Source organism: Corvus kubaryi, unplaced genomic scaffold, assembly GCF_017639235.1.
Source record: "Corvus kubaryi isolate FWS band 111438036 unplaced genomic scaffold, C.kubaryi_AGA036_p1.0 133, whole genome shotgun sequence".
Classification (NCBI taxonomy): domain Eukaryota; kingdom Metazoa; phylum Chordata; class Aves; order Passeriformes; family Corvidae; genus Corvus; species Corvus kubaryi.
Window position 1 is genome coordinate 28771440 of NW_024580667.1, and position 19232 is coordinate 28790671.

Consider the following 19232-nt stretch of genomic DNA (forward strand, 5'->3'; position numbering starts at 1 on the left):
GAACTTTCACTCCACTCTGATCATACAGTAATCTAAAAACTGAACAATTCCCTCCCACCTTTCTTCCTTGCATTCTCTAACGCCAGTCACAGTTATGGTATGGCTCAATCTAACAAAAGCACAGGTAAGAGTAACCTGGAGGACTTTTTTTGCAAAGGTCTGGTACCTCAAGCTTTTTAAAAATTTAACACTTCTTATATGTATTTATACAGCACAAATGTCTGCTATTCAAGTCAAAATAAATAAACAAGTAAGGCATTGTGTAATGGTATCATTAAAAAAAAACACTTTCTGTTTACAAAGACATTAACATGCCATAAAAAAAAAATACTGACAGCTCTGCCACACCACCAGACAAGGAAACATGGCAAAATGATGTCTTAGGTTTTAACTTTTATATTTTTCAAATCACTGTACTGCCTAGTGTGTAACTCTGAAGTTTCTTGTAGCCTGTTAATTTCTGCTCTCTCATGCTAGGCAGACATAACAAAGCCTTCCTGGGCCTACTCTCCAAGGACACCAAGACTGTCCTAGGCCCAAAACGTATAAACCAAAGGCCTCTAAAGGGGGGCAAGCAGAGGGGAATTACATCATTAAACTGAAGCTTTAATTGGAGAATTAGCCCTGCTATGCAAATGAACCAAACCTATAAAAGTGTGAAGAACTCATGACCTGTCATCCACCTTGGGGTCCATCTTGGCAACAGACTCTGGCTCCCCAGGGGTACCTCTGAAGGCCTTTCAAATAAATATCTACTTTTATTCCCTTACTCCTGTCCAGTCTCTGTGTCTAGGAGGCCTCTTAAGGCATCAAAAGGACTTGAAGCTGAGCATTGAGCGCTGAGGCTGGGGTGCTGTAGGCAAGGGCAGCTTGAAGAATATGAAACAGCCTAACTGCCAGGGGGTTGGTTATGCTGCACAAACTCATGAAAAAATGTCACACTTCTGACAACAAAAGATGACCAGAGAGTAATAGACATGAAGACTTGGCAAGGGACAACAGGGAGAAGAAGGAAATATACTAGTTGCCACAGTAAGAGCTAGGACAAAATCTGGTTGCAGTGATAGATGACCATAAATCAATGACAGATTGAAAAGTAACCCTGACACTTTCATCCTTTGATTGCCTCCATCAACATTACATCTAGTCAATTCTTCACACCCATTATTTCCATGTATGTGAAGATTTATCACTCATTTTTGAAAGGTAGTGTTTAATTTTGTGTCCTCTAGAAGCAATTAACTAAATCCATCTTCGTAATCTTCAGCACTGTTACTGCATTATTGCCATGTTTTAATCGAATTCCTCCAAAGTGATCTGCCATTAAGTATGGATTCATCATAACATTTTGTTTCAGGTTTGCTTTTGTTTCATGATCATGAAGGGCACCACAATAACATGAATATATAAAGAGACATAGGATTCAACAGTGCCACACATATTAGGGTACAGATGACATTCAATATTGCTCCGTAAATGTTAAAAACAAACAGCATATAGAGGTGCCAAGAATTTTAGAACTCATTTATTACCACACTTTTCAGTATCAAGCTCAGCTACAGTCAAGCTCAGAAGGGCTAGCTAATTGTGTGCCAGAAAGTAGCAAGCTATGTTTGTATTGTTTGAGTTGTAATTCAGCAGTGTTTTCAGGGAGAGGGATGGATCTGGCTTTCCCCACAACAGATTTCTTTTTTTTTTTTTTTTTTGGTAGACCTCATATCTTAGGAAAAGGACTGTAAAAATAATGATGAAAAGAAGGCTACCTCCTGCTTTACAGCACAAAAGATGTGAATAATCAAGAGTCAAGAGGGATGAGAAAGAAAAATTGCAAAAGATTCATACAGGAGTCTCATGAGATTTGGTCACTTGCTCGAGCTATTAACAGAAATCATTCAGGGACTTTTAGGGACAAGTAGCAGTAAATGACTGTGACTTCTGTCTTAAAGACAGCTGCTCAGTGAGCACCAGAAGTCAAATTAATGGATATACTTACATCTCAGTAGAATAATTCTTTTTTCAGTTAAACCACCTTGCACACACAGAAACCTTTGTGCCAGCAGGTTACTAAATGACACTATACATGTGTCTCTCTAAGTAAATTAGAGGAATAGATGCGCGATTGTAAATGAGATCCTTATAGATGTGACTAATGAAAGAAAAGCCTAATACCACAACTGTTAGGGCTAGATGATTTATTGAGGAAGGCTATGCAAAAGGGATCTTCTTTGGAGGTTAGAAGCTTTTCTTTTTAATGTAAAGATCATGAAATCATAGAATACCAGGTTGGAAGGTATCCCACCTTCCAGATCACTCATGATGATATTAAACAGATATTTATAATATCAATGAAGAATATTATAGTAATGGATAACAAGATTACATTACCTAAACTTTTGGCTTCCCTTTCCAAATTACAGCACCAGCATCCAATTCAAGAGGCACCCAACACCACATAAATGGGTATGCTGGGAAAGACATATGGTATCAGCCTTGATGCAGTCAGGTTAATAATATATGAGCATGTGACTAAAGTGGGTCTACTGGAAAGATAAGCTGATCAACTACCTTAAATGCATTTGCTAATTTGCTGCCCGTCTTTTTATTCCTGTTTTTTTTTCCTGTCCATTTAAGGGGGATTGTTTATAAAAAGAATTGTAGGCAGATAATCAGCATTTTAAAAATAGCTAAGTTATTCCCAAGCTATCTCAACCATTTTTCTGAGGAAACAAAAAGGAAAAAATGCCGAAGGAGACATCATTTTTGATCAAAAGGAAATGAGATATTTCCTCCTTAAAATTGATTTCTCTTAATCACCTCTCGTTCATCACACAAACACACACAGGTACTGCTAACTACTTCTTACACATTCCATAAGCCCTTACTGCCCAAGGACAACCTGGCTTTCTCTGTCCCACAGGTAAAGTGTCCACCTCATCTATGCAATTAATTTGCACCTACACTCTAGGTATCTAACAAAGGCTGCTTATGGGACTCTGGTACTTTCTTTAGTTTGTTTTCACAAAGTAAGTACTCTGGAAATCCTTCCTCTATAGCCACTTATCTATCTAAACTGAAGTGAACAACATCTCCACTGAATTTAAGTGCATGTAAACTGCCCAGTGTAGCTGCCCTGTGTTCAACCTCAAGCTCCTTTTTCTCTTTGTTGGTAGCTGTCACTCACCTGCCACAGCTTTCTGCTCAGTCATGCAGGTCAACACACAATGCATTTGAACTGTGTGGAGTTGCTGTCAAGGGGCATGAAGCCAAGCAAGACCAAGAGACAGAGTTCACCCCTCACAAACAAGTCTGCAATAGCAGTTTCCCATCATGAAGGGAATATCTATCCACCTATTCTCTCAAAGAAAAAAAAGAGCTCTGACAGCTGGGTAGAGTCAAGAGGTCATGCAGGTGGCATCCACTTCACTTACTGCCAGAAGGGTAACAGATGGGCATTTGGCTCAAGCCACACTCACTGTGCAGAGAATGGAAAGAAACAAGGCACAATGAACAAGCTCATTGAGCTCTACATGAGCTATCTTCTAATCCAGATCTGCCAGTCAGATCAGCTCTATCGCCCTCTGGAGAGTCACAGCTCTCCCACTAGAAACGATGGCTACGTAACCTCACATGGATGCAAAGAACTGCACTTTCTGGATAGATCTAACCAAACAAATGAAGTGAGCCAGGGAGTTTCCTTGTCTGAAGGACAAGTGTTGCTGCATGGCACAATTTGTTTCTATCTAGATTAAGTTATTTCACAGCACAAGTAGCTGCATCCACGGTGCCTACTGGCAGTGGAGCTGGCATGTGCTAACCTCCAGAGAGGACCAAACCTGGGAAACTGCTGGGACAAATCCATGCTAATGGCTGACATACAACAAGTGCATGTCTGAGCACAGGTGCTGTGCTCAAGCACATTAAGTCTTAACATTCTACAGATCATCAGGAGCACCACAACACTTAAATTTAGCAGAGCCATAGTCCATGGCTCAAAACCAAAACTAAGGGTTATATATATTGTTCTGCAAGTCCGGAAGACATTTTCCTACATAAAGTTCCAGCTGGTTAGGGAGATATTTCTGTAATCCAAATAGAAACCTACTGTACATGACTGGAAAATTCTTGGAAAGTCCAAGTGAATAGCGTAGGATTCCTACCTGAATATTCCAGGAGGTCAGAAGCTAAAGCAAATCACTGCTGATGCAGAGAAAAAAAGACAATGTCAATGTGTTATATTATGAAAAAAAGGCCTATATTAATCTTTTGTATCTTTAACAACTAACAAGACTTACTGGTTTACCCAGTAATATTGAGAATTTAAATGCAATTTTGTATCATTTATTATTTTCAACTTCGGATTTTCAGTGCATTCTAAAATGTACAGTAGCATAAAAGCCACCAAGAAAAATGGTCACTGGAAAACACCAAGAAAAACGGTCATCAGCTTGCAAAATAACATTTGATTAAGTAGGAAAATTACTTTACATCTTAGCCTTCTAAATCTGGAAGATTAAATTTCTTACTCTTCCTGACTTATTTCCCCACTGAAAAATGTGACAGAGGCTCAGATTCCCTACATAGCCAAGCACAGCTCCTGGAAGGCAAAGCCCTCAGCTTTCTGGTTGTACTTCAGCCCAGTCCAAAAGCATGAAGGGCCCTGCCCAGCCAAGCTCAGGTGCACCTGAATTGGATTAAAGCTCAACATTTGACATTGCAACTAAGCAATGAGCTCACATGCTAAAGCTGTGATGGGTAAGTAACAACCAGAATGGGAAACCTTAAAATATCCCTCATGTGAACAGGACATAGTTATGGGAATGAAGCTCTTCCTTTCAAGTAACTTTAGGGTTAACAGGCCATCAGAGTAAGACAGTGGGGCTATCTTGTATCTCAGTTCAAAGAAAAAGGGATGACCTACTTTTAATCACATGGATTTGAGCTTGCTTTTAAAGGCTATCTTCTCTGTCCTACATGTATTCTGATTCAGGACTCACGCAAAATCTACATGAAAAACCCTCTGCAGCTCACATCATATGCAGAATTTACATGCAGTGCATTAACCTGCTGGCTAATACCACTTAGTCAACTAAAGCTCAGCTGTGTACCAGTTTAGGGCTGTCTTCTAATGATCTTCGAAAAGGCAGGTTAAGAAGGAGCAACAGGTGGAATTCACTCCAACATTGACTGAAAACTGAGCATCCGTCCTAAGTCAGTCAACTCCTCTCATTGTCTTCTCCATCCCATTACCCTATTAGTACCACCAGACAGGCACTTCAGGAGGGCCAGTCATCCTTGTTGTCTTAAATACCTGTTTTAGAACAAAAAATACTCTCTTAGGGAAGTGCTTCTCTCTTGAAGGGCACTCTGATGATCAGCTCTGGCTGGATGCTGGTTGTACACCAGATAACCTATTTAAAGCTTGTGAGACAAGTCTTATTCAAGGACCTAACTCCCACTAGTGCAACCATCCTGTACAGAGCTCTGTGTTGGCATAACTTCGCAGCATCCAGAAATTCTAGCTGCACCAGAGGAGTCTCTGGCATCTCTGCAGAGTGCTGTATTGTGCCATGGAGACATACCCATGAACTAATGAAAATTCAACATTCATATTAGTATAAAGAAAAAAGTCATTAACTGCTACTGAACTGCCAATTATCCAGTGTAACTGCAGACCTCCCAGCACAGCTGTTTTACCTTCCCTCTCTGCTGCATGCAATATTACATTCATATTGCAGATTACATTATCACAGCGACCTGTAACCAGTTCCTAACTGCTGAGAGAACAAATTCTTTTGCCAAAATTATTGGTTCAAATCTGTAATAGTGAATAATGAATTAGACATGCCCAGACTTGGGGATTTTTTTCCTTGCAATATCTGTAGCTGTGAGGAGCTGTGACATTGAATTACAAATATTAAATAAACTGTCGCTTTGAGATGATTCTTCTTCCAGCTATTTTTTATGACTCTGTGTCACAGGGGAGAAAAGAAGAAAGTTTGTCCTGGATAAGCTAAAACCCCTAATGGTAGCTAAGTACTATCAACCTCTTCCACTGAAAGTTTTTATTATACTTCAGTATTGATGGATTGCACTTGATACTACACAAGTTTAAATCCTTTATATAATCACATCTTTATTAAAAGGAAAACTGTAGGGAAAAGTGAATTGTTACTAAATCATCCCAATGCTCTGGTGACGCCTAAACAAAGATACTCTCCTCAAGTTACAAATCACTGGAGATTGTAAAAGTACCCCAGAGTAGTAACGTGTTCATTTTTTTCCTCCCCTAGCATCCACCACCAGCCAGTAGCAGAGTCAGGACATTTGGCTCCGTGGACCTCTGCGTCAGATGTGTCATGGAAGTTTCTATGTTTGTATGTTGTCTTCTGCCAAGCATGACATTGCCTGCTGTGCCTTTATCAAATTGCTAAGCTTTCTGTATCACTACAGACATTAAATTATCTGAATAAGAATTCAGTGCACTAATAAAGATCTTCATATAAATATCTCTCTTTCCTTTATCTCTTTTTTTTTTTCTGTCCTCAAGAGAATGTGAAAAAATTGCTAGGTATAAAGTAGGTATAAATCCATAAAACTTCTGAGAATTTTCAACTCCTGTTACCTTAAATTAGTGCACTTCTTCATTACCTGGGCATTATAAAAGTCTTTCAGCAGAAGTAAAAATATATCTTGGTCACATGCACAGAAGTCCCAACCTTGTAGTTTAGTAACTTTTCTATGACTACTATGTATATTTGAAATGACATACATGTGACACCTGGTGCAATCGATGCAAAGGTACTATGAAGGTACAGTGAAGACTTATACACAGTGTTGGTGACTAATGACATCTCAGATGGCAAGGCATGTATTTATGGCATTGGCATTTATTACAAATTACCTATGGGAAACTTCCCATCTTTGGCAGCATCAGCACGATACCAAAGGAACATCCGAAACCACACCAAAACATGCTTGTGAGTGTTGACAGAAATAATAATTAAATCAGAGCAGAGATCCACAGAAACAGAGTGCTGGAGAATATCTCAAAGCATCAGCTAGCCCAGCCTCTCCAAAGGCAAGAGCAACACCGCTGGAAGAGGTATTTATCTAATCTCTTCTTGAAAACCTGAAACAAAGGAGATGCTACAAAAAATGTAGCAAGATGAAAACCAATTTGAAATCAATTCCCTCATTTCCTTAATTTCTTCAGGTCTCAATTCAATTGGTTCTACAGAGAAACTGATCATCATTCTCTCACCTATATATTGGGAACTTTATTTCTTCTCCCCATACTATTTTTCACTGCTAAACAAACCCATTTACTTCAACATCACCACATATGCCCTGTTTTGTAATTATATTAATTAGAAACCTTTTTTCCATTCCTTACACCTCCTGTTTCTTTCCATCTCCCTAAAAGCAAGTGAGGAAACACTGGACACAGCATTCTTGCTCAGGCTTAACTAATGACAAAGCAAACCCTGTGTCTTGTGAATGACACTTCTATTTATGTACCCCAAGGTAAGATGTGTCTTTTTTCACTTACACTGCACCTGTGACTTTTTCGCTTGCTTTAGATTCTGGTCCAGTAAGGCCTTTTTTAGTGTCCTACTGCTTAGCCAAATCTTTACCATTTTAAATAATGGATTCATCGTTCCTTATATAATGCAGCACTTCGTGCTTGCTCCTTCTTTTTACAGGGCCATTCCTCTAGTTTGTACACATAATTTTTTGTCCACGGACTATTTGCAATTATTCCAGATTGATGTCATCACAGATCATATCTATTTCATCATCCAAGTCTGGATGATTCAATGTTGGCAGTTGGAGTTGGCTTTTAAATAGTTTATTGGCACCGCCCAGCAACATTAACTACCTCCCTGTCTCTGCATAAGCAGGTATTCCTTCCCCTTCAGAGTAGCTGCTTTCCATTGCAGATAAGCAGAAGCCTGTCATCATTTCCCTTGGACAAACAGGAGTCATTTTCCTATCATGCCATCTGCTACAAGCACTCTTCTCTCTCTCTGTCAATAAGCACTATGAAACATGACAGAGATGGAGAGAGAGAGAGAGAGAGAGTGAGGCAGGCTGGGGGAGTTCATGGGTGCTGTCCTGAGGAAGAAAAATGGAGGAAACAAGGCTGGATGATCCTGTGGCCAGCCGGCAACTAGAGAGCAGGTAACCTGAGAGACAGACTATCCTCTAGAATCAGTGCCTGTTGCCATGCCCCTCTCAGTGGATGGACACTGACTTGTCACCAGCACAGTGACAGCACTCTTTGCAGGGGTATGCTGGCCTCAGGAGATCCTTCCCTGCTTGGGCACTACTTCTTTCTTCTTCCTTTTTTTCCCCTCTATATTATCTATCAAATACATACATGTGTGTATATACACACATGCATGCAAAATTATGTATGTGATCTTTCTGCCATAGTATGATCTACTATTCTCCTTAAATACATTAAATTATAAAATATATAAAAGTAAAATCAGAATACAAAGTTATATATTCTATTTTATACTCCTGTGATTTGTGAACTAGTAATAAGCACTACACACGGGAATCTTCTTCTAGCTAGAAAACTTGTGTTTGCAATATGATCATGTAACCATTGTATCAGAAAAACTCCTTTAATTTCTCCATCTGAATCTTCAAAGTGAAGTATGTCACAACTAGGTTATGATTTCCTGCAGGAGGTAACATCAAGATTGTGTTTGCAAAGTATTTAGAAAGTATCTGTTTATGGGAGGAAACATAAGCTCCATTTACAGTAGAAAACAGAGGTTACATTTCACTGTGCCTACTCAAAAACCATCCAAGTTGCCTTGGCTCTCTGCATAGCCATTCAGGAAACAAGGACACCTCCCAGAAAGATTAATCCTTCCATTTTAAAAATAACAACCACACAGACACCTAAGATACCTGTTACAAATTAGTGACTGTCACCTTCTTCTGATTCTAGAGGGAATCTGGAGGAGAAGCTTTGGCTGTACATCTAAGGAACAATTAACTTACCTAAGCAGAGGTGTCTGGTGCCATTTTGGATTGCCTGGCTTATGCAGGACCCCTGCATAGGGCTGGCAGGTACAGCAAAGGATCTATGCTCGTTTAAAGGATAAAGGATCATGTTTGCTTCAGTTCTAGAGAGGCAGCTGGAGTCCAAACAAGATACCTTGAGGCACCTAAAATATCTAAGAAGCATTATTACATTGCCTTCTTTATTTTCAGCTCTCTTGACTCCATCACCTGTATTGACAAGAACAAGACTCAGTTGTTTAAATTTCAGGAGCTAATACTTGGGCAGAGGACTCACAGGAGACCTGCACCAACCTGGACTGGAAACTGGAGGGCAAGTATGGTACTGTGAAACCAAAATGACAGTAGACACCTTTGCCCAAGCATCCACATTCTGTTCTAGATCTCCATTAACTGCACTTGTGGAGTTTAGCAATCCAGCTCTCACTTAGACATCTAATGCTGTAAATCTCAATTTACATAAACCACATCCAGCAAATTCTTTAACATCTAAAGCAAGATGTGAGAGATCTCATTAACAGAAGCATGATGTTCTGCACCCTCAGTACTTCAGGTGAAGCATGAATTAATTCACCGAAAAATAATTATTTGTGTATCACTCTCAAGTAAAATAGACACTATTTAGTCTCAATGAGTAGTAGCTTCAGTCGACCTTAGGGCAGCAACTAAAACACAGTTTGTCAGAAAGATGTCAAAATTGCTTTGAAAATCAGCAGGCACCCAATGAAGTCTATATGCATACTTGCAGTTTTATAAAGGCACATACGTAAAAATAAAACTTACAGTGTTAGCATAGAACAGATTACATCTTTTTTAGAGTGACAGCATAGAATAGATGACACCTTTTTCAGAAACAACAACTCATCTGTTTTAAGATCTGACTAAAAACTAATTTTGTGACTACAGTATTCTCAAAACAGCAGGACAACTATATAGCGAATGATGCCTCCCGGGTTTTTCTGGTTTAATTTTATCAAAATTAGAGCCTTTGAGAAACCCTTGATGAACAGCTCTGAAGTCCTCTCTATAAACAAAGAGAATGCAGACAGCACTTCAGAGAGCAGTAGCATGTTTCCTGTTGTCTGCAAAACATTATCTCTAAGAAGAAAGGTTCATTTTTGCACTGATCCCCTTGTTTTCTCCACTCTATAGCATTGCTTCCCATAAACTATGAAGCACATTCTAAAATTATAGTAAAATGAAAGCACAGTACTTTAGTCTTCCAGCTATAATAATGACTTTAAAGAGGGGTTATTTGGAGATTCAAGGCATTGATTATTTAACTTCCTAAATACAGAAGTATTTAGGTGCTTGAAAATTGAATGCCTGGAACTACCGCATTTGATTCACAGACCAAACATTGAAGAAGAATCAGACTACAAAAAAAATTGCCAATTGTGGACACTGTCTGATTGGAAATAGGCTGACAAACTAGTAAAAGCACAAGAACTATTTCTTTTTCAATTCACATCATCTAAGCAAAACACCTAGAAACACAGCAAGAACAACACAGAATCAACCTGAACCATAAAAAATGATAAAATTTATAGCTAAATTATTGAAATCTGACATCAGTAATTCTCCATACTCTTTATTTGTAAGATGACTTACTGTATATTCTCAGTATTACATCTGTTGTTATTATTGATCAGTATTTTGTTTAGAGATTTATATTTCGGTACAATTTACAGTGATTTTAAATGAAATTATTGGAGGTAGGCACAAAAACAGGTAGGTGCTTAAGTATCCATCTACACATATAATTTGTGAAATAGGCAAATAATTATGGGAAAGAATGTACAGGTTAAGCAGGGGAGTAAAGCACACTGAGATACAGATACAGCTATATGTACAGGTCATTAACAGACTGCAGCCCTTCCCTGAGCAATGCACTTCTTATTTGCAACTTCATTAATTCCTCCTTGCTACCATATTTATGTAACTTAAAGTGTAAATATCAAAGCATGTGATTTTTATATCATACATGTTTACAATTTCAATAATGCTAATCAATATTTTCAAGATGTTATGAAATCAAATAGAAGCTGCTTATTTATAACTTTTCAGTAAAACAATTTGATGGTCTGCAATCGTGATACTTGCATCTGTCCTCCTGATCCAGATTAGCATTTCAGCATCAAAAATAAAGAAAAATGTTAATCATTCCATGTAATCCAAGATGTGCATGGCTATTCAGTAAGTCTATTCTAAAATATAGCTACAGGTAGTCAATGTATAGGGCAAAGGACTTTTAGTGATTTTCAACAGAAAGACTAAAACCACACAAATAAATTTTTTAAATTATGGAAAGCTTAATAAATAACTAGCAAATAAAGATTCATAGAGGAATATATTATATATAAACCTACAGTTTGGTTATGAATAGAAAAGAGCATGATACAAGCTGTAATTCCTGTTACAAAGAATTGTTATCATTTCACTGAAAGCTACCTTACAGGCTGCCTATAAGGTAGCATAATAAAACTTGCTGTAATGACATTTTATTTATATCCATAAAATTGAAGAATGTTAAATCTCTGGCTATTTTATTTTTAATACAGAGATAAATTTTAACAAGCTAATTTATACAATGTTATACCAATGTCTAGATTTAACTCAAAGGAATTAATGTCCATACTACCACAGTTCACACAGAGAAATTCTTGTAAGATATTTCAATAGTTGATGAGGCTAAAGGTCAACACTCCCAAAAACTGCTGGGAATTAAATGAAAGAATATGTCAAAGTTTAAAAGTTTAGTTGGCAACCAGCATGAAGTTCAACAGCTGTGCCTCAGGTCTTCAGACTAACAGTGTCTTTTTTTTCCCATCCAAATTACTACTTAAAATAAATACTTGAGTAATCTTGAAAAGCTCCTTCTGTTCATCTTTATTCACTGTTCATTGATACGTACTCAAGAATCCTTGCAGACCAGTATAGTTACTTAAAACAAGTAGAAGTAACCAACTCAGGCAGTACGTGAATATAGCTGTGCTTAGTCAATGACTTCTTTTCCAGGGAGGTGAGACAAACTCAGCAGAAACTCTGGTTGTAGTAAGGTGTTCACCAACCAGAAACCCTTCCTGCTCATTTTTGCTGAAGTAAACTAGAACAGTTTTTGTAACAAAAGTACTTTAGCAACTTTCTTCAGAAACACATCATTTGTTTCTGTTGCAAGATCTGTATTGATTTTTTAAGACTTTGCATTGCCCCACGATGGGGCACAGAAAAAAACACTTCTCTACAGCTACTCTGGCAGCTAATAGGCAAGAGTGGGTACCGACTCCTGGGGCAGCTAGAAACTTAAGCAACTGGTAGTACACTGACACACTGTTTAGGGGAAGGGGATGGCACCCATCTTCTTGAGGAGCTCCCGTATCACTGAGGATGTGATTACCCAGCCTAGCACAAGAAGCAGTTTAATTACTTACTTTTCCTTATACCCCTGCTATAGTGGGTTGGACAAGTTGTTATTTAAACCTAACAGGCTTTCCTGCAGCTGGGAAGAAAAAAGAATAAGCACAAAAAGCAGCATACATTCCCTCATTTTCTTTCCAATCTCAGTATGCCTTTTTCTGGTATTTATTGCCTCTCTGGCACTTCACATACACAGTGTTATATATTAATTTAATGAGTCATGTAATGCTTCCCTAAGACTGGAACATATCCAGAGGTGGGGAAGGTGGCAGTGGGGATAGTGAAGTCAGACTTTTCAATTGCTCTTCAGAGAGAAGCTTTCATTCAGCTCCCATTTTTTTACTTGAGAAGCAATCCTACAGGTACAGAAAAGCCTGTCAAATACATGAGGCATCGCTGCAGTTGCCTGAATCTGCATGAAGCCTAAGACAAACTCTTGTAAGTAAGAACTATCTCATTTTTTTCCCGCCTGAACGAGTAGAAAGGCTGGCATTGGTGACACTTTTAACTGCAAACAGGTAACTGTATCTCTGTCAAAAGCATTTTTTAAAAGATGAGAAGTAGAGAAAAAGTTTCTCTCTCAGAATTTCAAGCAGAGGGTGTGAAAGTAGTGGCAGGATTAATAAAAATACAGGGATCATGTATCAAGCCGAGATACACCAGCTTGCAACAGTTCATTGAAGGAGAGGTAGCGCAGTGTGAGCGTTATAGGTACTACAAGAGAGCTCAGCTTCCAAATGTGTAAATATTACTTTTAATGCTACAAATGTAACTACAGCATTGCAGAGTGGGCTGGTCTTTCTACACGTGGTTTGCGAAAGGAAGAATACAAGGAAAAAAAAGCTGAGACGCAGAGAGAAGGAGTAACTTGCTCAGGATCATGAAAAATCCACCCCAGATTTAGGATTAGGCCAAGAAACAGAAATTATAGCTTCTAACCTCGAATCATCAAAGTGTACAGACGAGAGGACCAAAACGCAGAAAGGCACTAAACACCTCCCTGTCCATCGGTGAACCCGACAGCCCCGCACAGCATCACTTTCCGAGGCAAGACTAGACTACAATTCCTCCCAAGTCCATTCACAACCGCGCCGGCTCTGGGTGCTCAACAAGCCTTAAAGCACTCGCACATGTCAGAGTTTACCCACAGACAAGCTGGGCTGTTCGGTTTTCTTCCCCTGAATCGTGCAAGAAGCAGGGAGATGCCGACAGCCGCGGCCCTCCATCGCCGGCCCGGGAAGCCCGCCGGCCGCCGCCAGCCCGCCCCGCATCTCGCCGGCTGCGAGGCCGCCGGCGGAGCCCCGGCGAGCTCCGGTCGCCCGGGGGGACAGGGGAAGGAGAAGGGAGGGCTGGTGCAAACCGGCGGCCCGGCACACTCGCGGAGGCGGCCGCCGGCAGTGAGAGGGAAAAAGGGGGGAAGGAGGAAAGCGCGTCTCCAGGGAAATAAAGTTTTCAAGCGAAGAGGGCAGCGCTCGGAGCCCCGCGCAGCCCCGCCGCCGTCCGCCGAGGCAGCAGCGACTTCGTGAGAAAGGAGGGATGGGGAACGGGCGGCCGTGACCCGCGCCACAGCCCCGGCGCCGGCCGGGCTCGCCCGCTACTCACCATGTTGACTTCGGAAACCATGTCGATGCTGGCGATGTCGATGTTCATCCCCACGCAGACGGGCGGACCTGCGAGCAGACCAGACCTTTACCAGGCAGCGAGAGGTGCCGCAGCAGCGGGGGCGCGGTGGCCGGACCCGCCGTGCGGGAGAGGCGGCAGCGCCGGGGCCAGCTGGGGGGGGAAATCTCCAGGCGGCAAGCCCGGGTAGGGCGACTCACCTCCGAAATCCGGCCGGAGGCGGATGTCGTAGCCCTTCAACAATTTATCCACAGTTTCTTTCACGAAGGACATGTTGCCGGGATCGTTCACACTGTGGGGAGAGAGAGACGGGGGTGTCGGGCGGGAGGGGCAGAAGCCGGGGTGCGAAGGGCCAGGGGCGACAGCGGGAGCGGGACCGGAGGGGGAGGGCGGGGGGGAGCGCATCAGCTTGTTCCCCTGGAAAACGCATCCCGCGCGGCCGCCGGGGCACACTGGCACCTACCTCTGGGCGCAGCAGACCACGGCCACCAGGACGGGAGCAGAGAAGATCCCGAAGATCCTGACTCCCCCAAAGCCCCACATCCCTCCGCTCCACGCTCCCTTCGCGCAGCAGCAGCAGCAGCCGCCGCCGCGATCCGGCTGCCCCGGCTGCCGCTGAGGAAGAGGCGGAGGCGACAGTCCCCGTTCTCCCCCCACCACGCCCGCCCCCCCCCCCCCCCGGCCCCCCACTCCCTGCCCCAGCACCACCACCCGGCCCGCGGGAGCCGCCCGCGCACCCGGCTGCGCCCGCCCCGCGGCCGGACGCCGCCGAGCCCCGGAGGAAGCTGCCCTCCGCCGGAGCCCGGCCAGCCGCCTCCCCTCCGCCCGCCGCCTTCCCGCCAGCCGGGAGGGGAGGGGAGGGGACGGAGGGAGGGCGCCGCCGTCCCCCGGCAGAAAGCCCGAGTTGGGGCGCCGGGGGAGCGGGGCTGGCGGGGCCGGGGCCGGCAGCGAGGGGCGGTGGCTCCCCGGGCACCGCCTCGAAGCACGCCCGACCTTGGCACGGCACCGGCCCCGCGGTACCTGCCTGGAGGCGGCGATGCTCGCCGGCAGCCCCCGCGGGTTCTCCCCGCAGCCGGGTCCATCTCCCCGAGGTAGGAGCGGGACTGCGGGGGCAGGGCAGCCCGCAGGGTCCCCCCCGGAGCCGGATGAGAGGCGGCTGCCCGACGCCGTGCTTCTGTCCTCCCCTGCCCCTCGGCCTGCCTCTCTGTTTTGGGGTACTCTGCCCACCTGCCCCGTGGCCCATCCTGGGAGCGATGCCCGGAGCGAGCCGCTGGGGCGGGAGAAGGAGCTGGCCTGGGAACCCTGCCGTGACCTGCAAGGGCCTGAATGCGTCCCTGCCATGGCCAGGGATGAGGTGTGCATGTACAGCTGACAGGCCTGAGGGTCCCTTCAGCCGTTCCTGCGAGGGTGCCACCAGCACTGACCAAGATGGACATGCTTTGCCAGGCAAATCTCCACTGGGTTCAAAACGCGTGTAGGCACGCTTGTCATACGGGACAGTAATGAAGGCAAACGGCACTGGTATCAAAGAGATGTAAGGCGAGAGTTGTCCCCTGTCAGCTTCTGGATGTTGTTAACTTTGTATAAAACATTGGTTGGGTGAAGGCAGCACAGTTGTTACTATTTTTAATCTTCTTCCAGGTTAATTAGTTCTTTCAGCAGGACTAGTTGGCGTGGAAACAGAATGCTGACTTAGCTATATTGGTTTTGGTTCCAGAGGCAGCTCCTCACCGCTGGAGCTCTTCACCATGCTCTATGAACATACAAACATGCCCTTGGCCAGCTTCTGATTCTCGTTGCATTGCAAGCAGCAGCCACTGGTCCATGACAAAGCACAACATTTCAGTAGCCAAGGGAGAGCAGCTATGTCTTTCTTTTGCACTTTTTCTCTTACCACCTGTTTTTCCTTCCACATATTCTCTTCCCTTTGAGAAACTGCTATGAAAAGGGTGGACATTGAGTAATGTTGTGGTGTTACGTACAGGTGAGAAAACATGGGTGGCTTTTCCTCTGTCCTCAACAAATTCTTGAAAAGAAAGACAAATGCAATCTATTGTTCTGACCTTGTTGCTTTTGCAGTTATTAATAAAGATTCAAATAAAAGAAGGAGCAGGCTCAGTTTTAAAAATAATATTAAACTCTATAGGCAATGCAAAAAAATGTAGAGAAACTGAGTGTTGCCAAATCTTGTGATTTCATGTTAATATTTGGGTTTTTAATAGTACCATAATTACTATGATTATAAAGTAAGGAAAAATCTTAGCTTTCATTTAAAAACCTTATTAGGCTTATGATGAAAGCCTGAGAATTGTGGCACGAAGCATACATAACTCAAGGGCTCAAAAATGAAAAGTCAAATAATAAGTAACTATGTAAGTAATTTTAAGGCTCTGGGTCCTAATGGTTTTTTCATGCTATGAATGGGCAGTATTGAAGACCAGTTTTTTCAAAGACTTCAGAGGAAGTGAATTTAGGGAAGGGTACCAATTCAATTCTGTCCCCCTAAATTCTGAAAGAAAGTATTAACACCAAAGAAAATATTTCTCATGAAGAATTTAACGTGGTTTAAAAGCACATTTAAGCACTAATAACTTTTCTTAAATAGATTGTCAGTTTTATAACAGAAATAAAAAAAGTTAGAGAACAATATTTCTGATTAATGTGCTATCCTGGTACTTTGGAAACACATCTGAGGTAGGAATGAATCAACAGTGCTGTAGAGTCTGTCATATTTTATCACACTTCATTTAAGTATTTGTCTTCTTGATCTTACAGAGCAGCCATTTCCATTTACTTGGGAGCAGCATAAAGATAATCTAGGCTGGAACTGATGGAACAAGGAAGTATTTAGTGGGTTATGGAGCATTTGTTCCTTGGGACTCTGGATTCAATTAGGCTTAGTAATAACCAAAGGATGCTAAAAGTTATAACCAATCAATGAATTTCATGAAAGGTAAAAATCACCTCGACTTCTCTGTGACATGGCATTTGCAGTGAAAGTAGCACTGTGGGTTTTGTCTGGAGAAAAGGCTCAGAACAAAGCTTCTGTGGCAATGGACTGGGGGTAAGACCCACCCAAGACCTGCACTGGGCAGAGTATTCAAGGACATAGTGGAAGCCCAGACTTTTGGGAAGCTATTTAATGTGGCCAATAAGGAAAAAATGGGCACAGAAATAGACTCCTTGTCCTCCCTCAAAATTCACCGCCCTGACTTTGCTTCTGGAATTAGACTCCGAAACATCTCCTTTCAAAAGGCAAGCAGGTTATCTCAAGGAATGGCTGGAAGGAGTCTGGGCACTTTTATTCACTAAAGCAAAACAAAGCATCCAATCACAACTTGTAGATTGTCCATCCAAGAAAATCCCAAGGATATATCTCCTGAGATAAGCCCAGACTGCAGGACCTCAGGGTAAACCTTTGTTTTTTGCAATGTTCCACTTTTCAGCAAATAGTTAAGTAAGGGAGAGGGAAGGAGTTAACATAACTCTGTGGCCTAGTGGTTTGGCTGTTGCCTGGGAAGTACTGTTATTTCGTAAATAATCTAGCGACTCATTAATTACTGGATAAAATAAATCAATGTTCAGTGGTATAAGGAACAGAACCCAATTCTCTCCTCCTTTTGGGTGTCTTCATAATTGCTCATTCTCACTCTTTCTCTTTTTTCAATGTACAGTCTTTCTGTCCCAGTAAAACTATCCCTGTAAAATACGAGACTTTGAACATTGTAGCTCAGGGACTAAAATTCATCACATTTTCTACAACTTTGGTGAATGTTACAGCCTCTGGGCCACTGGACAGTTAAGATCTATGCTCCTGATCAAATTTTGTTCAATAAGGTAAGCACAGTGTATGTTCTTTACTTCCTCAGCACTGCCAATATTGTAAAGGCCACTTGAACAATGGATAAGTCTAAACTGCAAAGGCAAGCGTTATGTGTGAAGGAGCAAAAGGACTGTCCTTGGTCCAATGCAAATATGTGTGGAAGAATACAACTGCCAAGCCTACATGTGAAAAAAGTCCTTGGGTAAATTGGATTATAATGGATTCATCAACGAACTCTGGGTTAGCAGATACAGGGGCTGATCTCTAGAGCAAAACTCTTGCTGAGGATCTGATATCCATGCCATACTCATTTGTTTTGTGTTTGATTTTTTTTTAAATCCCATTAGGGAAAGTTGAGAAATCTGGTCCTCTAAAGTAAATGCTCATTAGCAGTTAAAGCAATGTGCTGCTGGGGTGCATTTTTCAACTCAGTTTGAGAGGAGTTGTGTTCATGTATTCTGAGACTGCTCTGAGACATGAACCAAAGCACAGTAAGTGGGAATGATCAAATGATTCATGTTGCAAGCACAATCCTGGTCTGCAGTAAAATGCTATGTAGATGCATCCATCATCTTATTTCAGAAGGAGCTGGAACAGAGCACACTCAGCCCCTGTCAAAGGACAGAAATGGTTGAAGGCAGTGGGATTAGAATGAGAAGAAACTCAAAATTTTGGAACAAATTCCAGTTTCCTTCATCATTTTCAGTACTAATGGAGATACAGAAGAGGAGGCAATGACACGAAGGCTAGAGAAGAGGAGAGATCTGCTCACAACTAATGCATTTGCAGTACTACCACTATCAGTCACCAGATTGTAGGAGAATGCCTGGCTTGGGAATCAGGGAAGAAGTATTTGATCACACCATGCAATACACCACTGAACTCCTGTGCTGGAAAGTGGTACTGGGGATTTACCTGACAAAGTGAACTTAACTCCACTTACACATTGAGATCAGAATCATTTATCAAATATTTTATTTTTCATTTTCCTTTCTGGCTTGTCTGTCATTTAACTGATTCTGACAAAGATCCAGTCTTATCCTGAAGCAAACTGCAATCACAAAGGGTTCAGAGATACAAAAGAGAGACTGAAACTAAAAGAAAGTGGGCAGAATTGTTGCTACAGCTGAAATGTTGCCTTCTGAGGAACACAGGACATTAATCTTACTAGGCTGAGACCCATGCTGCTGCTTACCTACTCTGCCTTGCAGCAATTTTATTAGCCTGCTGGTTTAACCTGCTGAGAAGGTGTAATTAATAAAACTGGCTGGGAAAAAATCCACAAGAAAATTTTCAACTCTTTTTTTTTTGTTTTTCTTTTTGCTAAATCTGA

At 42.2% G+C, this 19232-nt stretch overlaps 1 protein-coding gene across 2 annotated transcripts in view; it reads right to left on the reverse strand.

Moving 5' to 3' along the window:
- GABRB3 (gamma-aminobutyric acid type A receptor subunit beta3) overlaps positions 1–19232 on the reverse strand; it is a 200441-nt gene that overhangs the window by 103494 nt on the left and 77715 nt on the right. The window contains exons 1-3 of one of the 2 annotated variants that reach the window (XM_042041134.1): positions 14540–14735; positions 14277–14368; positions 14059–14126 (exon numbers count right to left, since the gene is read on the reverse strand). In XM_042041134.1, the coding sequence (XP_041897068.1) occupies positions 14059–14126; positions 14277–14368; positions 14540–14619 (240 nt within the window). In that variant the 5' untranslated portion in view covers positions 14620–14735. Of the gene's footprint in view, positions 1–14058; positions 14127–14276; positions 14369–14539; positions 14736–19232 lie in introns of those variants that run through there. The other variant, XM_042041124.1, reaches the window with a different exon arrangement.